Source organism: Myotis daubentonii, chromosome 2 (assembly GCF_963259705.1).
Source record: "Myotis daubentonii chromosome 2, mMyoDau2.1, whole genome shotgun sequence".
Lineage (NCBI taxonomy): Eukaryota > Metazoa > Chordata > Mammalia > Chiroptera > Vespertilionidae > Myotis > Myotis daubentonii.
Genome location: NC_081841.1, coordinates 28379999 through 28405159, shown reverse-complemented (window position 1 = coordinate 28405159; position 25161 = coordinate 28379999). Strand labels below are relative to the sequence as shown.

Sequence of the window (25161 nt, the reverse complement as noted above, 5' to 3'; positions counted from 1 at the left end):
GACCCAAAGCGGTCACCAGGAACCACCCTGTCAGACTCTCTGGTGCGGGCCAAAGCCCCCGGAAAACAAAGAGACTCTTACCAGGCAGGACAGTCCAAGGGTTTAGAGATCACCTCCCGAGAACCAAGGATAAAAGCCAGTCCTGTCTTTGGACACAACTAAATGCTTTACTACACAAATGCCTCATTCTTAAATATGAAGGAACAACCAAGGACTACCTGATATAAAAGGAAAGCTTCTAACAGAGTAAAAACAACTGGACAGGAAAGAGTGGAAGGCACTAAGAGGCAACAGAACACGTTGGGAAGCAGAAGAAAACTTGAGAATGACTATAAATAATATCCGCATGCATAGAACAAGAGGAGAAAGCTAAAGGGGGACAGAAACAAAAAGGGGGTTCTATGGAAAGTAACCTCACCGGGTGATCTGATCATAAATTTCTAACTGGGCAGCTCAAGATGGGTAGTCACGCGCCAGGCATATGACTTCTTTAGTGAAAGGCTAACCTTTGCCTTAAGCAAGCCCTACCCATTGTTTCTGTGCAGCTAAATTAACACACCTTTCAGATAACCATCCTTAAGAGAGAACATAATCTTAACTATCCTGTAATCTAATACCCACCTTCTCTCCCCCACCTCCATGTCATCTTCCTTACGTTTCCTTCTTAGTTCAAATGCATAAAAGGCGCTGCAAAACACTTCTTCTGAGCATTTCAGATATTGCTCCTGGGCATATGTTGTCAGTTTGGCTCAATCAAACTATTATAAACATTCTATACAGGTTTGGACATTTTGTAGGTGGACACTATTAAGAAAAAGAAACTAAGGAGCTCTTAGAAATTAAAAATGTGATAAAAATGAGAAGTCCAACGGAAGACTGTGCTAGGGTGAGGGACTGCAGCATGGAAGGGTTACAAAATGTTAAAGAATGTGCTAAGGGAAGGAAATGAGACATAAGAAATTGAATGTACTGGAAAGGGGGGACTGACGTATGGAGAGGAATTGTGTCAGGATGTGAAGAAGGATTGTATTAGGGTTAAGAACCATGGAAGAATAATTGCTAGATTGTCATAGAAAAACAATGTGCTATGATACGCTCCAGCCAGGTGTGACTCTGTTTACCCCCCTTTTGTGCTTATGAACTTCTAATGGAATGCTTTGTAGTTGATTTTTCCTAACACTGATTTGCTATAAAAGATCATACTGCACCCTTGGTCTTTGCCACATGCTCCGAATCTCCCAGAGGGGGAGATAGGCGCTGTGGTCAGCTGGCCAGCTTAATAAAGGCTCTTAAATTTAAATTCTGAGTCGGTGGTCTATCTCGTTGAACCAACCCATAACAAAGACTTGAAAGATGATATGAGGGAATCTCCTATTCCCCCATCCTCCCAAGGGGGGGGGAAAATGAGACAGTAAACAGGAGAGAGAAAAAAGTTAAAATCAAAGGATCAATCGAAAAAGTCCAACATCCAAGAAGTAGGAATTCCAGGACAAAATTAAGAAAATGAAAGGGAAAAAAATTAATCAGAGAAATAATTTGAGAAAAAAGAAAGGCCACATTACAAAACGGGGATAAGAAGGGCTTCAAATTTGTCAAGAGGAACACTGGATAGAAGCCAAACACAATGGGAGAATACCTTGAAATTCCTGAGAAAACAATTTCAAATATAGGATTCTATTCTCAGCTAAAATATCGATTAAATATGACTAAAGAGTAAAAGCATGTTTTGACATTCCAAGCCTTTATTTTCAGGAAGTTGCTGATGAGTGCACTCCACCAAATCAGGAAGGAAACCATGAAAGAGGAAGACATGGGATCCAGAAAACGGGGCCATAAGTGTAGTGTGAAAAGGAAGCCGTGGGTGAAGGTGGGGAGAGCCCTGTCTACCAGGGATGCAGCAGGCTTCCAGACAAGCTGGATTCAGAGAGGAGAGTTGAGGACACGAGGGGTGACGTCTCCTAGAAAAATACAAACCTAATGAATTACATCATCTCTTTGAATGCACCAAAAAAGCAGTTTCATTGCTGACAGCTGGCGTAGGGTTGAATTAGTAATAACTACACTGAAAACTGAACAAATGAGACAATTCCAGAGAAAATAAAAATTTATTCAAAAAATAAAATGTAATCACAGTCTACCATATGGCTTATAAATGAATATTGACACAGTCTTAATAGGAGACACACTGAAAATGTATCTAACTAAAATGATATTGCCATAATGAGAGGATGGAAGAGGGGCCCTCGGAAAGGAAGAGGGAGATACAGTGCAAGAGAGCTAAATCTTTATCTTCCATAGCAGAACGTCAATGCATAAAACTCAAAACTGAAAAATTAAGACTCACAGTACAAGCGTGTTATTTTGAAAAGTGGAGGTAAACACCAGAAGAAAAGGCCCCCTGTGGGGAGCAGGAAGTATGGATGTAGAAGGGTGGGACAGGAGATTGCTGTATTAACTCTTACAAACATGCCTTTTTAAAGAATATATATATATTCAATAAAAATTCAAATAACATTTGAAAAGAGAGGAGAGAAGCATTTGCTAATTAATCGGGATGAATACCAGCAGGCCTTATGCTGTACAATAAAAGATGGTGGGGAGTATTCTACATTTTTTTTGTTTGTTTTCTTAAAGGGATCTCCAAAGATTAGTTAGTTAGAAGTAAGAGTCTGAACCCAAGACTGACACTAAAGAACCCACTTCACCTCAGTGTTTATAAACTACTTCATATTTGTCAATTATTTTATCCCTCTCACGATTCTCCCAAAAGATTTGCCTCCAGGCATACAGCCAACATTAAGGGTCAGATGATCTCCCAGTAATTCTCTAAGTTCCATTCAGCTATTTCACTTCCCCTCCATTTCCTAAGTTTCATTAGAAAGCATACCATTACATTCCTAAAAGATGCAGCTTCTCCTTTCTCACAGGCCGTCAGGACTTACATTCTGGGCTGCACATACGGATTTACAGTGTGACTAAAATCTCAGTGTATCCCAGAGGTTTTGATTTGTACAGACAGAAGAAAATATCTCAAGGGGGGTATAAACAAAATGTCCTTTACAGTTTGTTCTATACCTGGCCAATCCTTCACTTTTATGAAATGAATTCAATTCTACCAGTCTAAATCAAGTGTTGGTTCTTCAGCCTCTATCTATACCCACTTCACCAGGCAAAACAAGTTAAGCACAAGTTCATAAGTGCTTGTCAAATTTGGAAAACATGCATACACACACACACACACACACACACACACATCAAACAATATTGTGAATTAATTCTTGAGTTGACAATACTTTGAAAACTGTCATTTAAAAATTAGTTCTTTCATGTTTTTCAGTCAAATTAACATCTTAAATAAATTTGCTAATAGACAAAAATTCCCATCTCACAGGACATAGTATTACCCAGATCTCAATTTTACTACTATGCATTCTCTTGAAAATATACCGTTAGACTTATTAAACCAAACTTGGATTTCTGGGAAATTTTCTGATCAGTTTCTCCAAGCCCCTACATGTGCCCGGAGTTCAGAAAGAATCATTAGACCTTGGAGAAATTCATCAAGAAGCTGGAAAACTTTGGCACCCTGCTCAGTAAAGATCCAACTCTCAGCCCTTTGAGACGATTTGATCAATTATTCTAGGAGCTTCAGAGAAAACCTATTTAAGTCTTTCCTCTCAATGAAGTACTTAATGACAGACTTTCCTAAATTAAAATCTGAAAATGTCCCAAAATGCCCTGCTATTTATTGATTTCACATGATAAGTCCACAGAAAATATTATTCATAAAGCTGCTACCCATGCTGGAAGCTGTGCCAATCACACAAATTAGAGTCCGCAAGGATACTTACATAAGAAAACAGACCTGCATACAATTAATCCTGTCAAAATATCATATACATAATTTAAATGCTACAGAATAGAACTAAAAATAATTATTATTATTTTGCTTAAATGTAAGTATGTTAAGCTCCGGGGAGGGAGGGGGGGGAGAAGAAATATTTTAATGGAACTTAATGGTTCTATAAAATCTGTACCTATTTTTCCTGAAACCTATTTCCCCATTACCACTCCTGTACTCAATGTACTCTGCTCTCAGCCCACACACACACACACACACACACACAATATCCCACTTAAATCTCATTCCAGGAATAATCTATTACCAGTCATTTGTACTATACCCATGGATTTAAGGTAATATATGACCTCTCCCAGGAACATTTACTTTTATGTTTGACCTCTCAGGTAAGATATAGTAAATAATGAAGGACATATTATATGAGGGGTGTTAAAAACTTATTTCCTAAAGTTTGTGAGTTCATATTATTCCTGACACCTAATCTTTTGGGCAAATACTTTGTAAAATGACCTAAGACTCACTTCAATTTTGCGATTAAAATTTGTATGTTTAAATTTTGAAACCAACGCCAGAGTTTTACCAAAAATATTGCTAGTTCTCAAGCAATAGCACATGGGCATGTGTCTGAGCTCATATATCTAACATAGTCATAGGATAGCACCAATAAATCTTATCAAATGAACACTTACTCTGTAGTCTTGTTATTTATCAATTTCAAAGATGCTGATCACAAAAATAGGTTAGAAAAATAAAAGAACTTGGGATGAATAAATTCCCATGGGGTGGAGGATTCCCAATGATAAATACCTTTAACATATTCTCATATGAAGGAAAGCAAATCATTAGAAAGTTACTGAGTACATATCTCGTTTCAACCACCACCGCATTCCAGCATGCACTGCGGCTCCAACTGCCCTAGACTCTGTGAACTTCTCCTCACGACTTCATGTTATATTCCGCTCAGCAAACTTGTTCACAACCAGTTATTCTTTAGTTTTAAGTTTAGAACGTCCCCACATTCCTATATTTTGTGAAAGGGAAGGTAAGTAGTTCTTATTGCGGCTCACTACCTTTCAGGCACTGTGCCAATTGCTCTACTTATATCTCCTTGAGTCCGCAGGCCGATGCTCTATCCACTGAGCCAAACCAGTTAGGGCTACTTATATCTCCTTTAATCGTCACAATTACTCTACGATTGAGCTTTTATTCACCTCATTTTTTAAGTGTGAAAACTCAAAAAACAATAGGTAGAAGAATCAGGATTTGAATCACACAGATTCAGAATTCAAAGTCTAATTTCCTTTCAAAAAAGAAGTTATATTTAATTAAATGGGCAACCATCCCAACATATATATTAATTTGCAGAAAACTTTAATCTGGTTAGTCTAGAACTAAATAATCAAATTCTCAATCTTGAACATGCGATTCTGATTTGAAACCAAAGTGAACTAAGTTTTGAAAGTAAAGGAAAAAATTAAAAGGAAACATGTATTATGTAGCTGGTATGTATATTACCCATGTTTTATGTCACCTCATTACCCTTTGATTTGCAGAAAATATCAAATGCTTTCCAATCCCAACTTACCAGTCTCACGCTCTCCAGCACTGCCTTTATATGTGCTTCAATATATTTTTAAACACAGGCAGAAGGAGCTTGGAATGTAGGTGTACCCCTTTGACAGCAGGCATCTAACATGTGCTAAAATACCCTGACTGTAAGCAGACAGGGCTGGAGTTGATACTATCTCCCAAAACAAACAAACAAACCCCCGTTACATTATGGAGCACAGTGACTGCCAACACTGTCTGAGAATATCTGTTCAAAACTGAACTTGAGCGGAAATCGCCACCTGCTGGGTGCTGACTCAAAACACCGCCTCCCACAGCACCTGATCGCCTTCTGCAACTTCTACGCAGGAAGTTCTGTTGTGGCACAGGTTTTGCCAAGGAGACTGGTTTTCCTTGTGTTTTCACATGCTCAGTGACAAGTCAACAAAAACGTTAAAGCACCACCACCCTACTTTAAAAAAGAAGCCATCAGATGTGCCAACATCCTAAGTCTGAGTCAGCTTTACAGTAACACCTCCTGGCCGAGCTGGCCTGGAAGCACGCCCCCTAGTGGAGCAGAACGGGAACACAGGCTTCCCTCCGTCTGCTCCACGGAGCCAGGTGAACCAGGCCAACAGAGCAGGGAAAGAAAGCCTCCCAGGAGATGAATCATGAAGGTAGTACTAGGAGTATTCCTGGAATAATGACTACGTTCATTAGTTACGGGTGACTTAGCTACAACTCTACCATGGGGGCTTTAGGTCCTTTCGCAGATGAGAAAACTGAAGCTCAAAGAGATCAAATTATTTGTCCAAGGTCACACGATTAATGTGAGAGTTAAGATTCAAACAGGTCTCTCTGATTCCGAACCTAAGTTATTTCCAGAATGCTTGTATATAATCTTCAGAGTGAAAAACGTATTTATTTCATTTATCTAGTTGACATACAATTTTACAAGGATTTCACAGACATCTCTCTAGTTCCAGGCTTGTGAGATTTTTACCTGGCAAACCTGTTCATCACTTCCTCACAGCACTGACTGTCCCCACCAAGTCAGTCGTTACTTTCTACTAAAGACAGAGATGACATTAATCTGATTAAGGTTTACATAGTTTTCATGAAATGGAAGTACATTCTAAAGCAGGGGTCCTCAAACTACGGCCTGCGGGCCACATGCAAATACAAATATTGTATTTGTTCCCGTTTTGGTTTTTTACTTCAAAATAAGATTATGTGCAGTGTGCATAGGAATTTGTTCATAGTTTTTTTTTATTAACTATAGTCCGGCCCTCCAAAGGTCTGAGTGACAGTGAACTGGCCCCCTGTTTAAAAAGTTTGAGGACCCCTGTTCTAAAGTAACCAAATAATCAGCATAGCAAACCTGAAAAGATAAATACAGTTTGTACTATTTGAACAAACAACCGGAAAAAAAGTTAACCAAATATGGATTTTTCTGAGGCAGATGAGAAAGACCAGAGGTAGAGAGGTGAGCTCTGTATGAGGCCACCAGCACGATTTAGGTGTGTGAAGGAATGAGGCAAGGATAGGAATAGAAGGAAAGAGGAAGAGGTGAATCCACAAGATACTTTTTTCTTTCAGTGTAAGAAACATTAAGACTATAATCAGTATTCTGTTATGCAGAGGAACAAATACAAAATAAAAGGCTCTGCTTCCATAAAGATTTATGACGTCAAGACGTGCACTAATGAAACACCTAGAGAGAAAGTATACAATAATGTATTCAATCATGTTCAATCACCAAAGAAAGGGGCGGGGGGATGTGAATTGAGCACTGGAGCTTACAGCCTTGAAAGGCAGAGAAGACTGCGATGGCCAGAGAAGGTAGGACAAGGTCTGAAGTCAAACAGGGAACAACCTACAAACCCACAGAATGGTAATAAAGCCAAGTAGTAATCAGAAAACACAGGAAAGTTCAGAACTAAAAGGATCCACAGGGATCATGTGTCTGTTTTCTGTTTAGTTTTTTTTTTTTAAGAGACCTCATTTTTTGAGAAGTTTTAGGTTCAGAGCAAAATTGAACGGAAGGCACAGAGGTTTCCCATTTACCCCTTGTTCCCCCCTAACACCACCACACATGTATAGCTCCCCCCACTATCCACACTCGCCCCCCCCCCACCAGAGCAGGTGATGAGCCTCACTGTCGCCTGTCTGTTTTAGATTTGAAAAGTACAAACCAGTGCACAGAAGCCCCCGCCTATGGTGACATGTCAGGGTGCTATCAAAGCCAGGACCACAGTGCCTGCGTCCCCATCCTACACAGCACATCCTTCCGGGATGAACGCCAAGGCATTAAGTGAAGCATACAGGGCCAAGTACAGGCTCTCTGGCATTCCACTGTGGGACGCCAAACTTCAACTTCTTCTGTAAGTGTAACTACCGTCAAGCACCAACGCGAGTGAACTTTCTGTAAGGGACCAGAGAAAGCTCCGCTATCCGGAGCTTGAACTCCTTCACAGCTACAAATATAATGAGCACCGCCACAGCCTACCTTCCACCACACTACAGACTTCATAATTTCCAAGGAAACATGAATGTTCCTCTTTCCATGAGAAAATCAACTGAATTTTCTGGTAGACAATCTCAGATGTTCAGGTAATGGGAGATCTTCTGGGTCTGTCCCCTCTGGTCTCTGAGACCATGGAGAAGACACGCGCATGTCCATTTCCAAACTCATCATGAAGAACACTAGTTAGACTTTTCCATCCGCCACTGGCATCATTTGAATAAAAAACGATCCTTTTCAGACATAATGCACCTTTCCGATATAATGCACCTGCTTAACCGCCTTACCCTTCTGGGTTTTCCAACTTTTCACACTCATTTTAACATATTTCTTCACTTAATTTAATCAGAAAAATGAAAGGCTAATTTCTCCACAGTTTCCTTGTCAAAGCTTTGCTAACCAAATATTTAAAAAATATAATAAACATATTGATATAAAGGTAAAAGCAACTGAGAGGATTCATCAAAAAATAATATATAGTAATTTAAGGTTCTCTGAATCTCTAATTAATCTGAGAAACTCTATAGCTTATTATTCATAAGAGCCATCTGGGGAGCTTGTGAAAATGCAGGTTCCTGGGCCCCGACCATGGACAGCTAAAACTGTTGTGGGGCTCAGGAATGTGCATTGGGTGGCTCTAGTTCAGGGCCACAGCCGGATTGAGCTTCTACAAGGCTAATGGCAGGAGAAGTAATGCAAAGTCTTGGAATAAACCTGCACAGAGAGAGCCTGAATTTCAATTCCAGGACTGCCTCTAACCAGCCACGTGACCATAGGCTTAATTTCCTGTGCCTCAGTTTACTCATCTATAACAGAAGGGTGTTGGACTAATAGCTAAGATGTCTTCCTGCTATGAAATTGTGATACACACACACACACACACACACACACACACACACATATATATATATATATGTAACTATAAATGTGGACACTATTATTTTTCCAGAAAAAGGGTTTGAAATATTCATAAGTAATGTTTACTCAAGGGTCTCTACATTAAAGTGTCTGTAGACCTTGCACTTGCCAGATACCTAGTTGAATGTCATGTTAGACATTTTAATGAAATCACACACAGACACACACACACACACACACACTCCCCTCTCTTGTGGCCCTGGGGTAAGGAGTGTGACCACCATGTGTTCAGTAGAAAAGCTTATCTGAATCTGGATTACAGGAGAAGCTGATTTAGCTACTTTTTTAACAATAAGTTTTGTTCCTTTTTTTACTGAACGCATTGGTGTGACATTGGTTAATACGATTACATGGGTTTCAGGGGTACAATTCTATAATACATCTTCTGTACATTACACTGTGTGTTCACCTCCCCAAGTCAAGTCTCTTTCCATCACCAGTTTGGCTACTTTGGCCGGACTTGCAAGTATCACAGTGTTGACATTATTATCCACATTCCTAAGGAGGCAAGGCGCCACTTCAGCGACACCTTCTTAGGAAGCAATTACCAGGGGCTCCTCTCATCTGAGACTTTGCTTTAGGGAGGAAGGCCTGACTCTACAAAGAGCGTCAGAAGCTGCAGCCAGAGTGCCTCAACGTCTTTAAAAATCTGTATAAACCAGAGCTGAGATGAAACATTTATCCTTCCCTTGCAACCACTTTGGTTTCCAGGGAACTGGCTGTCGCGGCTGAGGCGGGCGGAGGGGAGGCACCTCCGCAGCCGTACACATAACACACACCAAAGTTAACTGAACGGTTCAAAGTGCCTTTTTATGCCTTTAACTCAAAGATGAACACATTTCAAGGTGACCTGATCCTCAAGTGACAGGCAGTGTTTCAAAAGGGCCAGCGCGCTCCACTTAGACAATTTCCAGTGACACACGCTCACAGCGCGTGCTCCCGGGCTCCATCTGCCGTCTCATGGACCGGCCTTGCTCTCCTGGCAGAGGCATCCCGTTTTAAACGGGCGCCTGAAGTCCGTCTTCCTCCCTAACAATTGAAATCCAAAGGGCTTGGGGACTTTAAAAAATTTTTTTGCTTTTTAACTTAGCGGACACCATGGAGGACTTTTAATTATTCCATCATACAACAAACCCACATTATTATTTTGTAGGTGTTTTTTTTCTACGTATCAAACCAGTACCAGAATAATAAAACACAGCCTCCTCTGTCATGCTCGTAAGCAAACAGTGAGCGACTTCGAAGGTAAAATCAAAGTCAGTGTTCACAAAGGGACACCCAATTTAGAAATCTAAAAAGGCACATAATCATCGTGTTGACTTGGCGCATGTATTCCAGACACGGAATATGATTTTTCCTTCTTTCTTCACTAAAATGTTACTCTTTGTCCTGACAGCAGAATGAGATGATTACAACAGAAATCTGAACGTGGGGTGCCTGTGGTTAATGACACATGCCAGGCTGCTTTTGCTCAGTTCCTTTGGAGAAACTACACCCCTCAAAGATGTCCTTTCCCAGAAAACCTCCGCTGGACTCTGTGAGCTCCTCTTTCTCACCTGACCACCCGCTATGGTCACTTTTATTGTTGTTATTGTTGTTAATCCTCACCCGAGGATATTTTTTTCCATTGATTTTTAGAGAGAGAGTGGAAGAGGGGGAGAGAGAAACATTGATGTGAGACACCTCTATTGGCTGCCTCCTGAACATGCCCCAGTTGAACCCAGGTAAACGCCCTTGACCTTCAGAGCGAGGGCTGGGGCTCTAACCACTGAGCAACACCAGCCAGAATCCCTAGGGTCACTTTTATCTTGCTGCAATGATTTCCATGACTGTCTCCCTTAGTTGACTGTGAGCTCCGGGAGAGCTAAGGAAGCTATCTATGTGGAGGTGCCCCAGCCATGAACATGAGCAATAAGTTACAAGTGCCAGGAAAGTGGGCACGCCACTTGTTTATTTTTAATTTTGTACAAATGTATACTATATGGCAATAAATTTAAAATTTCATTCTGGTCCCCTGAACAAGTGCTCTAAATGAGAGAGTGGGGGTTGGGGAGGGGGGGATGTGAGCAAGGTAGACTGATGAGGGGGAGCCACTATGGCCCATAGCAGGGTATCGGAGCCTAAACAAGTGAGGGGGACACTCATACACGGGGGCGGCCCAGAGTCCACTCATAACACGGAGGGTATCGGCACAAAGGGGCGGCCAAATATGGGAGGTCAAGGCAAGCATGAGAATGAGAAGGAAGCTATCTATGTGGAGGGCAGCCTGACCGGCTGCCACAGACCTGCTGGGGGACCACAGGCCAAGGTTCTCCAAGCTGGGTGTGTTGCAGAACCACCCAGAATGCTTGTTAAGACTCAGAATGCCAGGCCCCAAGACAGCAACTTCCGGTTCATTAAGACCTCGGGGTGTCTGCATTTTTAATGAGCTCCCCAATAATGTCAATGCTGCTAGTCCAGGGGCCACATTTTTAGTTCAAAGAAATCAAGCAGCTTGGCCAGAGCTAGAGGCCACTGAACAGGAGGGCCAGATTTGGGGTTGTGTGGTTTTTCCTCTGACTCCAAACTAGTCAAGCCTTTTCTCTACAAGGACGCATCTGTCACCTACCCACCTAGGACTGACACTGCCCAAAGGAAAAACATTCCTTGAGGTTTATGTTTAGTTGGAGAAAATCAGAAATGAACATTTTAAGTGGAAAATACCTTTAGCAGACAGCACTCATCACTACACACTGACATAAAAGTTAACATTGAAGTTGGAGGGTTTCTCCTTTCACATATCCAAATGCTATCGTAAAAGAACATTTTCCTTGAAGGGTTTTATCATGAGGGTCAGTCTTAAATGGACCTATTTTTTTTAAGTCTATTAACTAGAAGTATATACATTAAAATATAAGTACTTAGGACTGGATTAGTGATAATTTTAGTTTTTTGTGCTAATTGTATTTTCTAAAACTTTTACAATAAACATGAATTTTTCTTGTAATAAGAAAAAGAGCCCAGCCGTTGTGGTTCAGCGATTGAGCGATGACCTATGAGCCAAGAAATCACCGACTGATTTCCAGTCAAGGCATATGCCCTGGGTGCAGGCTCGATCCCCAGGAGCGGGCGTGCAGGAGGCAGCAGATCAATGATTGTCATCCCTGATAAAACGTTTCTACCTCTCTCTTGCTCTTTGAAATCAATAAAAATATCTTTCAAAAAATAAAAAGAAAAGTAAAAATTAATTTCTTTAAAAAAGTTACAATATGTATTTTAAAAGATTTCATTAGAACAGTGGTCGGCAAACTCATTAGTCAACAGAGCCAAATATCAACAGTACAACGATTGAAATTACTTTTGAGAGCCAAATTTTTTAAACTTAAACTATATAGGTAGGTACATTGTTATTAACTTAATTAGGGTACTCCTAAACTGGCCTTTGCTAAAAATGTCCTCAATCTGATTGAGGTATGTTCGCTGAGGTCGACCCCTTCCAACTCTCCCATCCACACTCGTCTTGTATACTTGTTTCGTCTATCTCCTTTCGTTCATCCTCTCCGTATGTCCAAACCATCTCAACATACCTTTCTCAATCCTCGACACTACATCTTCTTTCACTCCACAACATTCCCTAAAATTAACTTAATAAACTTTACTTAAAGTTTTAAGTCAACTTCACACTGTACGTGCGTACCCGCACGTGGTATTTTGTGGAAGAGCCACACTCAAGGGGCCAAAGAGCCGCATACGGCTCGCGAGCCACAGTTTGACAACCACTGCATTAGAAAACTCTACAGAAGACATCAGAGAAGCAACTGCATAAATTAATAGTGAAGTTTTTTTTCTAGTACATAAATAATTCAAGTAACTTATTTTAGTATTTTAGGCTAAACCTCTGTCTAGATTAATGATTAATACCAGTGAAGGAAAAACACTCTTGTGTATCTGATTTTAATTAAACAAAGAAAATAAAACAAAACTGATCATTGAAATCATTGCATAAAAACCACACTTACTATTATTCTACATAGCAACTGTTTTTGTCTATACTGTTTCTTTTCAACAAATGAATGGAGGTGATTCTAATTCTCGCAAATTAAGAAAGCAAAAATGTTATATGTCAACTAGTGGCCTGGTGCACAGATCCGTGCACACTGAAAGGGAATTAATTAGAAGAAAAATCTGCACGGTAATTACGTTACTGCAAAAAATTACGTCAAAATAGTATATATAATATCAACACTAATAAAAGAGAAAAATGGTAATTGGCGTACGGCGATACCCTTTTCATTGGCTAATCAGGGCTATATGCAAATTAACTGCCAACTAAGATTGGCAGTTAACTGCCAACAAGATGGCAGTTAATTTGCATATGTAGGCACAATGCAGGGAGGCGAAAGGGAAAGCAGGAAGAAGCCCCCTGCCACTGACAGTGATCGGAAACCCAGCGGGGAGCTAAGAGCTGGGGGGCAGGGCAAAGGCGGCCCTGGGGCCGCCTTTGCCCTGCCCCCCAGCCATGATCGGAGAATCAGGCGCCTTTGCCGCCCTGGCCAGTGATAGCAGGAAGTAGGGGTGGAGCCAGCGATGGGAGCTGGACACGGTCGAAGCTGGTAGTCCCGGGAGCTAGGGGTCCCTTGCCTGGGCCTAAAGCGGAGCCCATGATCGCGGGGCCGCTGCAGCTGTGGGTCCCCGCTGCCCGAGCCGGACGCCTCAGCCAGAGGCGTTAGGCCTGGGCAGGGATTGAGCCTGCAACCGCGGGGAGCTGGGGGTCCCCTGCCCAGGCCTGACACCTCTGCCGGAGGCCTCAGGCCTGATCAAGGGGCCGATCCGGTTATTGGTGATCGGAGGGTGATGAGGGTCAACTCCTCTGGCCGAGGCATCAGGCCTGGGTGGGGGGCGGAGCCGGGGATTGGGGGGATATGATGGTCCCCTTGCCCAGGCCTGAAGCCTGGGTCAGAGGCGTCAGGCTTGGGCGGGGGGTGGAGCAAGCGATCAGAGGGAGATGGGGGTCCCCTGCCCAGGCATGATTCCTGGGCCAGAGGCCTCAGGCCTGGGCGGGGGCCAGAGCCAGTGATCGGGGGGAGATGGGAGTCCCCTGTCCAAGCCTGACACCTCTGGCAGAGGCGTCAGGCCTGGGCAAGGGGCCAATCAGGTGATCAGAGGGTGATGGGGGTCAACGCCTGAGGGCTCCCAGTATGTGAGAGGGGGCAGGCTGGGCTGAGGGACACTCCCCCCCCACACACACACACCCAGTGCACGAATTTCGTGCACCGGGCCCCTAGTAGTATTATAAAATTAATAATACTTTGTAGAGAATCCCCATGTGATCTAATGCTCGATTTCCACAGTTTTAACACAGCTTTATATGTATGCAATTGGCACCAGCGAGAGCTTTATATGTATTGTGCATGCATGAGTCAACATTTATTTTTAAATTGCCAGAGCGTGTCATTATGTACCAGCCAGTCAGTCGGTCAGACAGTTGGACATACATATGGTCAGTCACTTAGCCTTTTATATATATATATAGATTATATCTCAATTTGAAAAAAGAAAGTAAAAATAGTTTAACTGTATTTCTTGAAAGAACAAAAATTAAACCTCTGAGTTTAGGAAAAATAAAGGTTCATCTTCTATGGGCACAAAGTCACTGAGTCACATCCCTGAAGATACCAAGGTAAGACCTGCACCCCATCCCTATCCCTCACCCCACATCTTTCAGGATCTTCCAATCTAGGGAATATTCCTTTATTACTAAAGTTCACACTCCAGAGGTAGAGCTAGAGTTTAAAACATAATCTCCCAAATGGCAGTGACTAAAAGGGAATCAATTTGGTGAGGAAATCATCTGTCTTTACAAAAATACTAGAGGCCCGGTGCACGAGATTCTTGCACTGCGGGTGGGGGGGCATCCCCTCAGTCAGGCCTGTGCCCTCTCACAGTCCAGGAGCCCTCGGAGGATGTCCTTAGCTCCCGCCCCCGCCACTGCGCTCGCCAGCCATAAGTGGCACAGTGACCACCAGGGGGCAACTCCTGTATCGAGCATCTGCCCCCTGGTGGTCAGTGCACGTCATAGGGACTGGTCGTTCTGCCATTCAGTTGATTTGCATATTAGCCTTTTATTATATAGGATGCTCTTACCATTCAACCAAAATTCTAGACTACTTCTAGACTGTTTAGTTAGAAAAGATATTTTTAAAGAAATAAAAGTACCCCTATGTTACATATAATTTACAGCTAATGCTCTCAAAATTGGCCGCTAAAAACAGAACTCTCCATATATTTTTATTAACGCCTACTAAGTAGCCACAATGTATCACACTTTGCATCCTCTCATTTAATGTCCAAACCAGTTTATGAGGTAAGTACCATTATAAACATTTTACAGATTAAGAAACTTAAGCACTGAGTGGTTAAGGAATGTGCCCAAAGCCACACAGCCAAATTAAAGATCCACCACGCAGATAGCCAAGTTATAAAGCTTACACCGACATCTTAACCTTTGGCCGATCATGGTCTATGCTATGTTTGAATGACAAAGTGTTCACACTTTCTGGAAATCACAATTAAGTTTTCTTGCCAGTGGTATTTAACTATAGCCATGACAGTTTTTAAAATAGAGAAGTCATTCATTGGGCACTTTTACAAATCTTCGTACCTCTAAGATCGGACTCAATTCTCCCTAAGTTATATAGAACCGAGGCCTGACCACTTCTCCACCGCCAAGGCCGCTGCTGGGACGCAGCTGAGTTAAAACCCTCTGGAAATCGAGCGTTAAGGTCACACGGAGATTCTCTACGAAGTGCGCAAGGGCGGTTTTCAACAAGTTTTGCTGGTTCGGGGTTCGGGTCCTGCTCTTTGCAATCCAGGAGCTAGAAGGTAAGCGAGTTGGGGGCTGGGAATCGAATCCTTTCCCATCCCCTCCGCTCAGAAAAAGCCGGCTTGGCTGTCTGGGCCGGCGGGGACGCGCCCAAGGGTGAGGTCTCCCCGGCCCGGCCTGGGGTGGGGGCGGCCGGCGCCCCGGCTTCCCGGCCCGGGGAGCACCCGCGTGGGCCCAGGGCCCGGGCGGCGGCGAGCCCCACCGTGGCCGGGAGGAGGCGGCCGGACGCTGGAGGCGGACGCGCGGGAGGCGGAGAGGGGCCCTTACCGAGTTCCGTGCCCGGGTTGTGCGGCGACATGGTGCGGTTCGCTGCAGCGGTCGCCGGGTGCTCCGCCCGGGCTCACCTCCGCCCGGCCCTTCCTCCTTCCTGTTCGCCAGCGACTACGCCGCGATCGCCCCGCCCTGCGCCCTCGGGGCGGAGCGGGCACCTCGGCCGCGCGGGGAGGACCCGGGCGGGGGCTCCGCTGGGAATCCCGCCGCCCCGCTCCAGGGTCCTCTCCGCGAGCTGCGCGGCTCCAGCACCAGCCCCCGGCGGGAACGCTGGCAAAGCCGTTTTGAAATCCTGAAGTTGCCGGCTGCAGGGGGTACCCACGTGTAGGAACTTTTACTAGTAACTGTGAGATTGCATTCCAAGACGGGAGGCAGCGCTGTGGCCAGGAAGGAAGGGGCCCAGGAGTGAGAACCCGGTCTCTCCCTGCGCGCATCTTCATGCTCTCCATCTGTAAGAAATGACCTTGACAACTTCTTGGAGCTCCGCTAACCTCTGAATGTGTGACGCTAAGATTTTTTTTTTTCAGTCTGACTTTTGTGATCAGAAGTTTCAAATGGTCTGAAGTCGCTCAACATAGGCTACTAGTCGATTCATCTGTACTCACAATCCTAGAAGAAAACTTAGTTATGGCTTGTCTGCCATGAACCGGTTACTGCTTCCAGATGTATGCTAGCGTTTGAGTCTAGAACAGCCCTGCCGAGAATGTGTTATGTCTCCACGGCTATCCCTACAGACACCAGATTTCTGAATAGAGAGGCATCCTGAGGTCGTGGAAACTGAGCATAGAACCCCCAATGTACCAGCAATTCCACTGAGTAACTACGCGATTCTAGGAATGTTGTTGTCTACTTGTCTGAGAAATGGGGATCCAAATGTATTCGCCTGTAAAGTTGTGGTATATGTGGAAAGCCTGTAGTAGGTGTTCAGCAAATGGAAGCTGCTAATGTTATTGTCAGGTTCACAGGGCAGTTTGGGGATTAAATAGGAAAAGTAATCCCAGTCCTTTTCCCTTATACTGAGCTGCCTCTCAGCCTTGTCAACACAGAATTATTGTGAATATTTTGGATGTATCAAGATTCTATTTATACATATAACATTTCCCCTTTATTTTTAGTTTAAAGATAAAATTAAAAAGCAGGCCCTAAAAGCCTGGAGCTGGCCTAGCACAGCTACATCACCATGCTCTCCAGTTAAACATAGACAATGTCACAGAATGCCAACATCAGCCAAGGCCATTGTGACCATGATGAATCAACAAAAACAAGACCACTCATAATCATGTCTGAACACAGAAAAAAAACAAAAAACAAACAAACAAACAAACAAAAACATGAGCATTGCCCTAACCGGTTTGGCTCAGTGGATAGAGTTGTCAGCCTGCGGACTAAAGGGTCCCAGGTTTGATTCCAGTCAAGGGCATGTACCTTGGTTGTGGGCACATCCCCAGTAGGAGGTGTGCAGGAGGCAGTTGATCGATGTTTCTCTCTCATCGATGTTTCTAACTCTCTATCTCTCTCCCTTCCTCTCTGTAAAAAAATCAATAAAATAAGTGTTTTTTTTAAAAAAACACACAAAAAAACATGAGCATTGCCTAAACCACAAACATGGCCTAACAGCCTCCTCCTATCCTGGCTAATATAAGTGACTGTCACTTCTTTACCCATCAGTTTTAGCCTCATTCCATTCTTCTTGTGTTTTAGATAATAATTAAATTGCCTTGTCATAGAATTATCACTGCTTCCTGCCAGCAATCCAGTCCAGCGCAATGGCCCAAATCCTTGAACTTTCCCCAAATCACCAAACACAAGGCCAAATCCCATGTCATTTCTAACATCCTCTTCCTGAGACATCCCACAATTCCCCATGGTGAGCATTCTCCCTTGTTGCATCAAGTCAACGAACCCAAATTTATCCAACTAGAGATGTGCTCCTGGTAGTCTTCAAAGGGAAAGCGTTGACATCCTTAAGAGATCCAAAGACCACAAAAAGAATACAATTTAAGGGGCAGATACAACTCTAAGCCAAACTCCAAACCATTCATTATACATTCATGTACAGTGTACATTTATTAAAACTAAAACAAAAAGCTGTGAGAATCCCAACTTAGCTGAAAACCAGAATTGGGGCAGCCTCCTACAGCAAGCACGTTAACAATATGTCTAAAAAGAATTTCTCAAGGACTTTTCCCTAAATTTGACCTGTTATACAGTACTAATCTAGAATTAATCTCTAGGGTTTGAAAGTGTATTAAATTGGCAGCATTCTGAGAGATAGTGGTGATAGAATGCAAAAAAAATAAAAATGAGTTTCTTTAATGGGGAAATGTCGCCAAGGTTCACTTTGTGAGTTCCCCTTTTAAATGCATTGCCTTCAGAAACTTCTGAAGAGCCCCTAAGGCAAGGCCTCTCAAAAGAAAGATCTATAGAGCACCCCTACCACATTAGAATCCCCCAAGAGTTTTTTTCTAGTCAATTCTAGGCTCCACAACAGCCCTACTGAATCTGAATCTCTAGGGCCCTGGAATCTGTATTTTTAACAAGTTCCCTCAAATGATATTCATGTGAGCTAAATATAAAGAATCATTAACCTAGATGCACAGGAGAGCAAACTCTCCTTGCCCATCTGCTGCTATTCCCAAACTGGCTTTTGTTAACCTGTCTTTGTTTTATTCTTTTTATCCATGAAGACTTTGCATATCATTCCTTTTTGTGGATGTTTTTAATAAAAATTTTAAATTGTCATATAAAGCGTCTGTCTTCCCATCCCCACCCCTTCTTCAATTAAAATGAAAGCCCCAGGAATGTATCATATTTATCTTGAAGCCTGAAGAACCTACCTGGCCTGGGAGATAGGAGTAAAATTCCAAGGGCATTGACTATTTGCTGATTTGTCGTAAGCCTCGCGTCTAGTACAGTACCTGGCACATAGTAGGCTGTGAATATTTGTTAGATAAATGATTGCATATTACTGTGCTATTTTCTTCGGGTACCCATTGTTTTATCCAGCCAAATTTCATTTGACTGGTCTCTAATTCTATGATTTCTCAGAGCAGTCATTCCACTTAGTCGATCCACTTAGACTGGACTGTAAACCAGTATTTCTAAGGTAGATGGGGAAAGTATAGAAGCAGGAAGGACTAGGGAGGAGTATGAATATTAGAATTAAATTATATCACAACTGGAGGAAGACTTATAGACCATCTAATTCCTACTTCACAGTGAACTAAGAAAGATAAGAATTATACTGAGTCTGTTATGAAGCTAAATTTATTCAATTTAAAGAACAGTTCTTCATTCTGAGACTACAGCCTTCACTACAACTTGGATTTTAAAATGTCCTATTTTAAATGAAGATTGTGGTGGCAATTTGTTTTCTTCTTTAATAGCTTCACGTGCCAATATTAGAAGCAGACATTCTATCATACCTACCTCCATTTTTCTAACCTATTGGTCCACCAAATCCCAAAGTTAGGGAATTACTGAACAAATAAATATATATTAACTAATGTTCTTATGAGGTAAGCCCTTTACATCAATTATTTGATATTTCCATCTAAAAAAATTCTGTGTGTGAGAACTATCATCTCCCTTTATAAAGAAGTTGAGTCTTAGAGAGTTTAGACGATAAGTGTTAGAGGATGATTCAACCCCAGGCTATATAACCCTTCAAACCACACTTACTAGCCCACTCTCTCTCTCTCTCTCTCTGAACCCGAACTCATTAGACAAACCATTTAGCCCCTCTAAAATCAGGTTTCCCATTACATTCATGTGCCACTTAGCAATAGGGATACGTTGTATGAAATGCATTGTTAGGTGAGTTCATCACTGTGTGAACATCACTGGGTGCACTTACACAAACCTCGATGGGGTAGCTCACTACACTCCTAGGCTATATGGTGCAGCCTATGGCTCCTCGGCTACAGACCTGTGCAGCATGCTACTGCACTCTATACTGCAGGCAATTGTAACACAATGGTACTTGTGCAACTAAACATATCTAAACATAGAATGGTACAGGAAAAGTATGGTATAAAAGTTAAAAGGGTACCTCTGTCTAGGGCATTACCAGGAATACAGCTGGCAGTATTGGAAATTGCTCTGGGTGAGTGGCAATGTGAAGGCCTAGGACATTCCTGTTTACTGCTGTGTACTTTATAATATTGCACTTAGGCTACACCAAACTTATAAAACACAAGATTAAACCTAACACAAGAGAAAATGATGCATCAAGAGATGTGGTAAACACAAGATGAGGTTGCTGCCAGCGTTACATGGCACACTATTTTACAGCAAATTTGTTTTAAAGTAGACATACACTTGAAAATAATGATAAAAAGCATAGTATAGTGAATACATAAACCAGTAACATAGTTTATTATTATAGAGTATAATATATTCTACATAAATGTCTGTACTATAATTATATGACTGGCTGTGCAGATTGGTTAACACAAGCATCACCACAAAAGTGAGTAATACATGTACAACAACAGATAAGACAGCAATGATGTCACTGGGTGATGAGCTTTTCAGCTCCATTGTAATCTTACCGGAGGCTCGGTGCACGAAAATTTGTGCACTCACAGGGGGTTCCTCAGCCCAGCCTGTGCCCTCTGGCAGCCCGGGAGCCCTCAGGGGATGTCTGACTGACGGCTTAGGCCCGCTCCCAAAGCCTAAGCCATCAGTTGGACATCATTAGCGCTGCCAAGGAGGTAGGTGCTCCTGCCACCACCGCTGCGTTCACAGCCATCAGCCCAGGTTGTGGTTGAGCAGAGCTCCGGCTGTGGGAGTGCGCTGACCACCAGGGGGTAGCTCCTGCATTGAGCATCTGCCCCATGGTGGTCAGTGCACATCATAGTGACTGCCCATTCCACTGTTAGGGTCAATTTGCATATTACCCTTTTATTATATAGGACTAGAGGCCCAGTGCACGAAAATTTGTGCACTGGTGTGTGTGTGTGTGTGGGGGGAGCAGTCCCTCAGCCTGGCCTGCCCCCTCTCACAGTCTGGGAGCCCTCAGGGGATGTCCTACTGATGGCTTAAGCCCGCTCCCTGTGGGGAGTAGGCCTAAGCCACAGTCTGGCCTCCCTCTGCAGGAGGCGACTGGCTGATCAGGGGATGGCACCACCCTTATCACCCCCTCGCTGCTGCTGCCTCAGGCCTCCCTCTGCAAGAGGCAACTTGGCAGATCAGGGAAGGCGACGCCCTCATCACGCCTCTGCTGCTGCCACGGTGGCTGCCGGAGCCTTGGCCTGACCCTCGCAGCAGCAGCCACCATCCGCAGCTGTGGCTTTGTCCGAAAGGACGTCCGGTCTAATTAGCATATTACCCTTTTATTAGTATAGATGGGACTACCGTTGTATATGCAATCTTGTAAACTAAAATCAGTTATTTTCCACTACACCAAGTTCCATTCTCTCATTAGTTGTGTGAAGTGATTCAACCTATAAAATATTGCCCAGTAGCTATCAGCTGCATACTTTGACCTTGTTTCCACAGGTAAATTAGTCAGATGCTGCATCTGTTTCTTCAGGAACTCTATTGGTTTTAAAGTACCACTGACTAGGTGACACTGTGTCTATCTAGTTCACATTTTGTCCACACTGAAAATTGTGCTTTTCTATAGATAAGAAAGCCAAGCCTCCAGAGAATGTTCTTGGCTCCAGCAATTTTTCCTCAGGAATCCTCCTTGTGTAAGAGAACAATATGTAATGCATATGGTAAAACATAAGGTACCGCCCAGCTGGCGTGGCTCAGTGGTTGAGTGTTGACCTATGAACCAGGTCATAGTTCTATTCCTCGTCAGGGCACATGCCCAGGTTGAGGGCTCTATCCCCAGTGTGGGGCATGCAGGAGGCAGCTGATCAATGATTCTCTCTCATCACTGATGTTTCTCTCTCTCTCTCCCTTTCTCTGAAATCAATAAAAATATATTTTAAAAAACATAAGGAACCTACTAAAGATATAGTTTCCTTTGGTCTACATTTTCAACTCCCCATTTTATTGTTGCTGCTTTCTGAAAAATTACATCCCTTTCCCCACCCCCCACCTTAGCCTCAAAGAAAAGGCAGGCTAAATTAATATTCCATTGAACTTAAACTATTAAAAATACAACCTACAAGTTAATATGAATTATGGTACGTCTTTACTATACTGTTTTGTAGCCATTTACTAGAATTTTTGAACTTTATTTACTGACAGGAAAAACATGTAAGAGAATTGGTGGACCACACTCAACCTGGTTTCTTTGAAGATACCTCTGGATGACACTAAAACTGAAAAATAATGATTCATAAGGTAAATTACTAAAAATGAGGCAGGATTTGGGGTTACCATGACCTATAGGACATCCTATCTAATAATAGACAAATGTGGTAATTAACCATGCCTCTGACACGCTTCCCATTGGCTAATCAGGGTGATATGCAAGTTAACTACCAACAAAGATGGTGGCTAATTTGCATACTGCAGGCAGGGTAGGCCAGCGCAAGCCGCCATCCAAGCCTCCCTGTGCTACCGGGGGCTAAGGCAAGCGGTACTGATCGCCTCGCTGGAGCCCTCCCCCACCCACCCACCGGACACAGGGGACCCACTCCCGTGTGGATCTGGGTGTGGGCGGGGGCTGGGGCCAAGGCAAGCAGTTCGGATCACCTTGCCCGAGCCCTGGCCTGCCCTCCGGAGACACGTCCCAATGCGGGGGGCTGGGGCCAAGTCGAGCGGTGCCCATCGCCACAACCAAGCCCTCGCCTGCCCACTGGAGACACGTGCCAATGCGCAGGGGCTGGGGAGAAGGCAAGCGGTGCAGATCGCCTTGCCCAAGCCCTCGACCGCCCACCAGAGACATGTCCCAATGCGACCCAGGGGCGGGCGGGGGCTGAGATGAATGCAAGCGGTGCAGATCGCCTCAATCGAGCCCTCGCCCGCCCACCCGGAGACATGTCCCAATGCATCTGGGGGCGCGTGGGGGCTGGGGCAAAGGCAAGCGGTGCCCATTGCCTCGCCGGAGCCCTTGCCCGCCCACCTGAAACACGTCCCAATGCGCGGGGGCTGGGGCGAAGGCAAGCGGTGCCCATCACCTCAACCGAGCCCTTGCCCATCCACCGGAGACACGGGGCCCACTCTGAGAGAGAGAGAGAGACAAAGAGAGAGATTTAGAGAGAGAGGCGGAATTTTGCATCCCGCATCCCTCCCTGATTGACCACTGTGATTCCAAGCCAGCGAGGGCTGCCTTCAGGCCGCTGCTCCAGGTCCCTCACCCCCACCCCAGGCCCGAGAGCACAGTGCTGGGCAGGGGCAGCCAGGGGTTTGGGAATGCAGCACGAGGGGCCGGCACAACGTGGGGGTGGGCTGTGTTTACACCGCCAAGTTCTCCACTTCTGCCTTGGCCCGGCATGCCTCCTCCTTCCCCTCAGAGGCCCAGCTCCTGCCTACATGCTTGCTGGGCAGGCCCAACTGCACTGGGGAGTGAGCCATGGCGATCAGGATGGCCACTTCCTGGGATGGGACGGCCAGACCACAGCGATTCATGAGGGCAATGAGGCCTGTGGGGCATGTGCAGCCTTTGGGCGGCGGGGGTAGCCAGCCAAGCCGAGACTGGCTTCAGAGGGGCCAGTGGGAGCCCGAGGCCACCCCAACCCCCACAGGTCTCAGGTGGATGGTGGCTCAGTGGAGAGCGGTTTCTCCATGCATGGTGCCCAGGGGTGGCTGTGAGCTGCTGCAACCCTGCCCCACGCTTCAGGGAGGGAGAGAATGCTTGCAGCCACCAGCACCCTAGGCTGCACCACCTGTGCCTCAGCCTGCCAGGTTGGCAGGGTCCAGAGCAGGTGAGCTGCTCCCTTCCCCCAGTGGTAGAACAGGGAGGAGAGCACTGGGTGCAGGGAGGGGACCTTAGCTGGGATCCTCCTGGTGTGGGGAAGGGGCCTGGCCTGGGCCCAGTGGGGAGCTTAGAAAGTCTGGCTAAGCAGGCGCCAGTTCATACCAACTCTTACTCTGCCATCTTCCTCCAGCTCTTCAAGCTAGCCCCCCTGCCCCACCTGTCCGGGGGAACGGGCTCCGGGTGACCTCCCTGAGCTCAGACTGTGGACCCAGAGACCTCAAGGAAGAGTGCAGGGGCCAGTACAGAAGTCCAGGACAGAGTTGCTTCGGTGTCTCAGTGAAGTTTGCAACTGACCCAAGGAGGAAACCCGAGAGGGGAAAGGCCGGGAGGCATGAATTGCCAACACTTCAACCACTTGAAAACAGCTCCACTTGGAATGTGAGGCGGTTGTATGTTCAGCTGAGAAGTGAGGGGGCTGAACTCCACCATCGCTGGGCTCCTGTCAGTCCGAGGCCCAAGCGTCCACCATGACAAGGAAAGAACAGAGCGAGGGGCCCAGAGGAAGAGAGGACAATTGAAGAAAACCGTGTCTAGACTTTCTCCAGCCCTCTCCTTCTTTCTGCTGCCTACAAGAGCCCCAGGCCCGGCCACAGTTCTGTCTCCACCTTTTAGTCCCCTATTCTCCAACCACAGAGGAAAGAAATAAGGAAGGAGTCTGTGCTGCCTTCAGAAAGTATCTATATACCTGATCGGCCAGTTGCCTTCCACAGAGGGAGGCCAGACTGCGGCTTAGGCCCACTCCCCACAGGGACACCAGTAGGACATCCTGTGAGGGCTCCCAGACTGCTAGAGGGGGCAGGCTGGGCTGAGGGATGCCTCCCCGAGTGCACAGATTTTTGTGCACCGGGCCACTTGTCTACACTAATAAAAGAGAAAGATGCAAATTGACTGTTCCTTCATGATGCCCACCAGCCAATCAGGAGTGAGTATGCAAATTAGCCTCATCACCTCCATGGAGGAGGCAGCTCCCAGCACGGCCTGCTTGGCAGTCACTGTGGTGTGGAGCAGACAGGCCCCCCACACGAATTTTGTGCACAGGGTCTCTAGTTAGGATATAAAAAGGAAGCCCCAGAGCAAGAATGCAATGGGAAGGAAAGTGGTGATTAAGGGACTAGAGCAGGGGTCCTCAAACTTTTTAAACAGGGGGCCAGTTCACTGTCCCTCAGACCGTTGGAGGGCCGGACTATAGTTTTTAAAAAAACTATGAACAAATTCCTACGCATGCTGCACATATCTTATTTTGAAGTAAAAAAACAAAATGGGAACAAATACAATATTTGTATTTGCATGTGGCCCGC

At 44.7% G+C, this 25161-nt stretch overlaps 1 protein-coding gene across 2 annotated transcripts in view; it reads right to left on the bottom strand.

Moving 5' to 3' along the window:
- DERA (deoxyribose-phosphate aldolase) overlaps positions 1-16116 on the bottom strand; it is a 97645-nt gene extending 81529 nt beyond the window's left edge. Inside the window, exon 1 of one of the 2 annotated variants that reach the window (XM_059682303.1) lies at positions 15982-16116. In XM_059682303.1, coding sequence (XP_059538286.1) covers positions 15982-16012 — 31 coding nt within the window. In that variant the 5' untranslated portion in view covers positions 16013-16116. The remainder of the gene's footprint in view (positions 1-15981) is intronic. The other variant, XM_059682302.1, reaches the window with a different exon arrangement.
- Positions 16117-25161: the final 9045 nt, after the last annotated feature.